Genomic DNA, 7,629 nt, shown 5'->3' with positions numbered 1-7,629 from the left:
ATGGCAGGACATCCCCATAGCCAAGCAACCTCTGCCTCCCCAGATGCAGACCCATAGGGCTCTCTGCTCTTTTTAAACTCCGTTTTTGGATTGATTTCTATGGGGAAAGAGGGGAGAGAGAGAGATGGCAGGACATCCCCATAGCCAAGCAACCTCTGCCTCCCCAGATGAAGACCCATAGGGCTTGCTGCTCTTTTTAAACTCCGTTTTTGGATTGATTTCTATGGGGAAAGAGGGGAGAGAGAGAGATGGCAGGACATCCCCATAGCCAAGCAACCTCTGCCTCCCCAGATGCAGACCCATAGGGCTCTCTGCTCCTTTAAAACTCCGTTTTTGGATTGATTTCTATGGGGAAAGAGGGGAGAGAGAGAGATGGCAGGACATCCCCATAGCCAGGCAACCTCTGCCACCCCAGATGAAGACCCATAGGGCTCTCTGCTCTTTTTAAACTCCGTTTTTGGATTGATTTCTATGGGGAAAGAGGGGGGAGAGAGAGATGGCAGGACATCCCCATAGCCAAGCAACCTCTGCCTCCCCAGATGGACCCATAGGGCTCTCTGCTCCTTTAAAACTCCGTTTTATGATTGATTTCTATGGGGAAAGAGGGGAGAGAGAGAGATGGCAGGACATCCCCATAGCCAAGCAACCTCTGCCTCCCCAGATGAAGACCCATAGGGCTCGCTGCTCCTTTTAAACTCCGTTTTTGGATTGATTCCTATGGGGAAGGGAGGTGAGGGATTTCAGTAAGCCGAGGGACTCAGGAGAGGCGAGCTCCATGCCCCAAGCCTCCCTTTTTCCTCTTTCCTGGGAGCAGCGCCTCTCCCGAGCCGTCCAACCACTGAGTGGCGACGTCATCAGAACACAGCCCACAAAACGTAATACAGCAAACCGTTCTGAGAACAGTTTCAAGAAAAAGGAAGCGCTGTGCAGTAAAATGCGTTCCAATCATGTTCTGATCACGTTCCAGTTTACTCAATGCGGTAATATCCGTTCCAGGAACGTTCTCATCACGTTACGTGCAGAACGTTCTGAGGACGATGTGCGGTAATCTCCTTTGTCTTGAATGGTGTCTGTTTCTAGGCTACTGTCCCTATACTTAGCTGTTTCTTTACACATGTGTCCACGTCAGTATTGAACCAGCACTGTGATGATTTAGCTTCTCTTCTCTGCTTACAAGTAATTGTGGCTGCTAATTTAAAATACACATAAAATCAAAACAAATGTGAGTAAGCAATTGTGCTGGCTGGGGAAAAAATGAACATGTTTATTAAAGAACAGGTTGGCAAGGAAATGAGATGGCTAATTAAAGGAATAATTCAGAAGTGTTTTGGCCATGAGTGAAAGGAATCAACTAATTAAAGAGCCAGTAGTCAAGACCCAGAATTTGCTTCAAAAGTAAGGTCAAGGAGGAAATGACTAATTATAAAGAACTGGTAGCTGGCTTAAGCTTTTCTGAGCTAGACATATTTCTGAATAAACATATATTAAGATTTTGCCTGTGGAGATGGGCTTTGTGGAATTAATTATAAAGGAGACAATAGTGCCTTGTCTTGTGTTTCCACATAGTTCTGCCTTCAGAGATGACTGCAGAAGAGAAATGCCATGGCTGTGCTAACAGGTACTACTATGTAAGGAATCTGCGAAAGAAACCAGTTTTAAAAAATGACCTTGGACATGATGAATGCCATTCGGAGAACAGATTGAGTAATCAAAGTGAAAAAGTCAAACTCCTTTGCAAAAGAACCCAGACATCTGGACTTTAATAAATTATAAAATTAAAGGTTCTGATTTGTATATACATTTTAATATACAACTCATGGCTATTTATTGCAACGGATGTTTATGCATTGTAAGTGGATGGCAGTGCCATACGAACATAGCAATTACTGTGCAGTGTAGATGAGTAAATAAAAGTAGTAAATGCATTATATAATAAAAGTAAATCACAAAAACCCTTTGAGTACTGGATAAAGCACCATTCTGACATATTTTAAATAAAAAATTCTAACGACCTGTTCTCACAACTATTGGACATTTGTATGATATTGGAAAGTGGATTTGATAATCCTGCATACGGTGATTTCTTTCCATTGGCTGCAAGGTTTTCAAGTGTCCACCATGGCATATTAAGGCAACCTAGTTTGGTATAATAGGAATACAACTCTTGAGCAGAGGTGTCAATTTAGTAGATGAAATAATGAGCTTAATCCTAAAAAGACATGTTTAAAAATAAATATTACCAGAGCTACACTCCTTATAGAATAACAATGTGGTGCCAGAGCAATGGTTTCCTTTCCCATGTTGCTGAAGAGAAAATATTGGGGAGAATTATAATTTGTGATGATAATGGTGGTGATTTAAATTTGTACAAAATGTGCTCACTAAGGCAATAAATCCAGAAGTGATCCCGGACTGCCAGTTGGCCTTGAATTGCCACCAAAAATATTCATAGCATGGAAATAAACATTATGAACTGCAGGCCACAAAAGCTTATCCCATAATAAACATGCTAGTCTTAAGGTTCCACAAGATTCTTTGATGATTTTGCCTCTGAAGGGACCAAAGTTGCACCCGATTATAGAGACAGAGAATATTGAACAGTTCATCCATTCAAGTGTTATCAGGAACAAGGTATTAGGTTTAAAATTATACTCCATTGATGATGAGTCTGGCAAGGATCAGGCAGCCGATTCTGAAATTTTAGAGGTGTGTCTGTGAGACATTTCATCACATTGGGCCACTGGCATAGTTACAAAGAAAAATTAAGTACAGTATTGGGCAGGTACTGCCAAAATACTAACTGTACAGTGAAAGAGAAGGCACTGAATATCTCACAAACAAGCCACTTATTTAGATTTCAGAGAGTAATAATCTTAACCATCTAATCTTAAACATTCTGTTTTTGAAAAGGGGCTGCCGAAGTGGCTTACAGGATGTGGGATGCATCTGGGATGGACCCGGGCAGTGATTCGGAGGTGATTTCTGTGTGATTGGACCTGGCTGCCTCCTGAATTAACACTGAATTCGGGAAACCTAAGCCAAGGTTTTAACCCCATGTGATAGGGTCTTAAAACAAACTCGTGCTGGTTCTGAATTTAAAACTGTAGTGGAGATACAATAATGCTTTTTTCCTGCTCCCTAATTAATGATGGCCATTGGCAATTCCAGGCCCTAGAGCCCCTTTCCTTAACTATTTTGGCTCAGGAATTTTAGAAACTGTAATAACTGTTCTAAACTCTGCTCTGCATCATGGGTGGGAGCTGTAGAAGTAACTTCTCTCAGTTTATTTGTAAGAAATGGATACAATTATTGAGATTTTCATGAGATTAGTAGAGAATATTGGGACATCAAGTATTCTCTTGGTTCTGTTAGCGTTAAATTAAAAAGGTAATTTAGCCCCAAACTACTGTCAGAACACTTGTCATGAATTAAGAACATATTGCAGACTTGAGCAGAATACAACTAGCCAAGGGCAAGTGGAAAGTTTCCCTATTTTATAGACATCTGTGTTTCCACAGAAAAATGACATGCATACATGCCTAATTAGTAAAAAAATGTAATTGCATATATCATTTTGTATTTCCAAGGCAGTTAATTGGTTTTCACAATGGATATGGTTTTTCCTCCATGCATTATCTATAAATATGCTGCTTATATGGTGATGGAAGGCAATTCCTGAACTGCACATTTTTAAAAAGAGGACTGGATGAAGAATGCCAGGATAAGTAAATGTTTAAAGAGGAAGTCATACTGTATTAGTCAGAAGTAAAGTCAATCTTATACTGTATAAGAGGGATGGGCAACTGTGGCAAGCTAGGGGACTGCATTAGCTCCCTAGAAAACCTTGGGGGCTACTTTCATTTACTTCCCCTTTTAAAAACAGACCTTTCCTGGTGCTAAAATGGCCCAGGGGCTTTCCCAAAACATAGCAAAAATGTCCTTGTGCTGCTAGAGTGCATTTTGGAGCATTAAAAAAAAAACCCTCTTGGGCAGATCTTGGGGCCACAGAAATGGCCTTGGGAGACTTTGCTCCCACCACAATATACCATAGCTGTTAACACATGTAAAATTTATTTCCACTATGTATATGGGTCTCTCTCTCTCTCTTTCTCTCTCTCTCTCTCTCTCTGTGTGTGTGTGTGTGTGTGTGTATGAGAAAAAGTAATTTGATTAATTATTGGATACAGTCTAATATTGCTCTCATTGGCTCTGGGTGAATGATATAATCAACTTGCAGACTACAAAATTAGCCCTTGCATACCAGCAGATTGTACTAATACAGAACTCTTCTTCACCTAGAGACCCTTTATAAAATACAGTCGGCCCTCCATATCCACAGATTTTTTATCCACAGATTCAAGCATCCACAGATTGAAAATATTCCAAAAAATATAAATTGCAATAAGCAAACATTGACTTTGCCATTTTATATAAGGGGCACAATTTTACTATGCTATTGTATTTAAAGGGACTTGAGCATCCATGGATTTTGATATCCATGGTGCGTGCTGGAACCAAGCTCCAGCAGATAACAAGGGCCCACTGTATATGAAAAGAAATCAAGAAGATGCAACTATTTTTGCAATTTAAGAATTAGCAGGTGAGGCATGTATTTTATTTATGTATTTTATATTAGATATAGATAGTATTGTTCAGCAATGAAGGTAAGAATGTATAACACTGAAGTATTTAAAACAATGATAAGAAAATTTTAGGAGGGGTATTAATGAGCAGTTTGCAAAGATACGCTCTGAGAAAAGTGGGAAGTCAGTATTTTAATTTTAAAAATGGGGAAGGGGTTCGGTGTGGTAAAATGTGTAGTTTGAGGGAATGGACCTCAGTTTTATAAAGGGATGGGTGAGTGGGTGGTAGGGTCTGATGTATAAATTTTAAAGTGTATATGTCCATGTGTTTAAGTGTTGTATGTCCGTTAGATGTGTGTATTACAATTTAATAAAAAATAATACAAAAATATGGAACTCCTCTTCAATGAGCTTTTGCAAGGAAGCACACCATCAGGAACATTGTAGGCTCAGAGAGGATTTGTACCTTAGACAAGTCATGAGATAAAGAAATGGCAGTAATACTGGTGGAAATGGAATGATCATGACTTGGCAGCATCTCCCCCCCCCCCCTCGCCTCCAACTCCTCACAACAATGCAAACCAAAGCACACAGACATTAGTAGGTTTTTCTGTCCACAGAGAGCCTGCTCTGTTAGCACTCATATCCAAAATCTACACCTGTGGTCAATGATTTCTCCCAGCCAGATATTTGGTTAAAATAGCAGCAATATTTATGAATCTGATCCATTATTGTTTGTAACAGATGAAGAAGTTTTAATTGTTTTCTTTTAAAAGATGGTTGGTTTTGAATATTAATCCAAACAGCCTATTTAAGTAACATTTACATAACCAACCTGAAGCTGTGCTTAATAAGTACTATGTCCAGTTAATGGGACTGATTAGTGAACAAACATGTTCAGGAACTAGCTCTACATTTGTCTTTGAACAAAGTGAACAGCAATAAACTGTGACGCTTCCTGCATTCATGTAGGCTTTCCAAAAGTGCTGTAGGAAGTGAAACCAGTACTCAAAGGGCCGTCAAATTATACATTCTAAGATCTAAGCAGATTCAGTACTTTGTATACATATATATGCATAATGACATGTGTTTGCTGCTGCTCAGTACAACTGTCCTAATTAACTGTTAATAATACAAGTTGTTCACTGCCACAATAACAAAACTTTGTACTGTTGAAAATGTAATAAGCAAGCAAACAAACAAAAAAGCCCATACATTTTCTTCACAGAAAAGCATCCATTGAAAGAAAATAAGAAATCCAGTCAGGTAAATGAATCGGAATGTATGTAAAAATAAAAGTAAATGATCTGCATTATTGAAACACTGTAATAATTGCACTGGAAGCATTTAAGACGAGGAAATGCAGATATCTGGAAACAATAAGATTGAAGATCATTTGGGCAGCGCATCTAATAAGCATATTACATTTAATTTCAAATATTTTTTTAAAGAAGAAGAATATTTCCTGATTTATAGGAATGGACACACATATATTTAATGGTTAAACCTTTTTCTCAACAGAAGCTTCTGTTTCAAAATTAGGTGCTAATGTTTATTATGTAGCTCATTTGTGTGACACTCTGATGGGTTTAATATATTCATGAATATTAAGGCTGTGTAGGTCTCTAGCATATGAGAAAAAGAAAGCAGGTACAATGATGCCTATAACAGGAGGAACCTCCCCCAGTAATGTGTAAACTTTTTGTTCTACAAAACTGAAAATTTAAAAGCTACTTGATGTGAGTTATATTTAGCAGCATAAGGAGTTCCCCTCTCTTACACCACTAGCAGAATAGTCCCTTCCCAGCTGGATTTTGTACAGTAAGCAGCATCACCTCTTACCTACTTTGTTTTTCAGTGGTTAACAGAAAACACATGCTTTATTCCTGAAACAGGGTCTTAATTATCACCTTGATCTTGCAGTGGTACTCTTTGTTGCTTCCTGAGTATGGGTGCAGCACCGTTGAATTCAATGGAAAAACTAGGTGCAATTGGAACACTGGATTCTGGCGCACTGACTTTGAAAAATATTCCACTCAAGAAGTCATTTAGACTTATTACCCAAATAAGCCTACGCAGGACTTGAGTGTTTAAAGAAACAAAATCTCCTTCCATGAAGCTGAAGTTCCACTGGCTATACTACAGGCCTCTGAACATTACTGAGGCTTTTGGATCAAGCTATTAGAACCTCTTGTCAAATATGTTGAGGGTGTCCCAATAACATCCCATTGGACTTGAGCAAACACACTAAGGGAACAAGAGAGACCACAAAAAGTAAGAGCCCTGCTGACCTTGGCTAGATAGGAGCAGTGAAATCTATAAGGGTATTGCACTAGTTTCTGCAGCAACCTGTAATCCTAGCCATTATTACAATATTTATATTAAACTTAATTAAATAATCCTAAATTTCCATTTATTGAAGGCAATAGCATTTGGCATTTCTGCCATAGCACCACTATTTATCTTTAGTCTCTATGGTAACACAGGAATTACTGCAGTATTGGTAACATCTCTATAAGAGAGAAAAAAATGTGGGTTATATTTCCATTTTAATATAATTTCCTGAGCATCTCTTTTTTCCTTTTCTCAGCAATCAGCTCCTGAATTCTTTGGTTCTTTGTCCTTTCATAAGGTGGTTTCCTCCTCAAGATGATGTTGTGGTGTGGAACTTCATTTTCCAGCCCATGAATTTTATATGGAACGTCCACCGCGTTACCTTCTGGCTGATCTACTGTTACATTGGAACTGGTGGCATTCACCTTAGGAACAACTGGTGGGCCTGAAGTAGTATGTGAGATGTGAACATCAACAGGTGTTCTAAGTGTGGGAGTGATGTCCTCTTCAATATCATTCACTTTACTATGGTTGGATTCTGTAGAGTTCCCACTTCCTGTCTTGTTACTGTACAACTTACATGACCTGCAACACAGTTTATTGTAACCAGGAATTGTACAGTACCGATAGAGAACTTCCATACGACAAAACATTGACTTGTCTCCTTGGCAATGTTCTTCTGGAAGAGAAAAATAGAATTAGGTGTACACTA

At 38.9% G+C, this 7,629-nt stretch overlaps 1 protein-coding gene across 1 annotated transcript in view; it reads right to left on the bottom strand.

Moving 5' to 3' along the window:
* Positions 1–6,940: 6,940 nt before the first annotated feature.
* The window catches only part of ADAMTS2 (ADAM metallopeptidase with thrombospondin type 1 motif 2), a 118,220-nt gene continuing 117,531 nt past the window's right edge, over positions 6,941–7,629 (bottom strand). Inside the window, exon 20 of the mRNA XM_089517643.1 lies at positions 6,941–7,596. Within this exon, the coding sequence (XP_089373769.1) occupies positions 7,133–7,596 (464 nt within the window). The 3' untranslated portion in view covers positions 6,941–7,132. The remainder of the gene's footprint in view (positions 7,597–7,629) is intronic.

The sequence above is a fragment of the Sceloporus occidentalis genome, unplaced genomic scaffold, assembly GCF_023333645.1.
Source record: "Sceloporus occidentalis isolate IW3139 unplaced genomic scaffold, rSceOcc1.0.p SCAF_1, whole genome shotgun sequence".
NCBI lineage: Eukaryota > Metazoa > Chordata > Lepidosauria > Squamata > Phrynosomatidae > Sceloporus > Sceloporus occidentalis.
The sequence above is the reverse complement of the archived record's forward strand: the minus strand, read 5'-3'. Positions and strand labels throughout refer to the sequence as shown.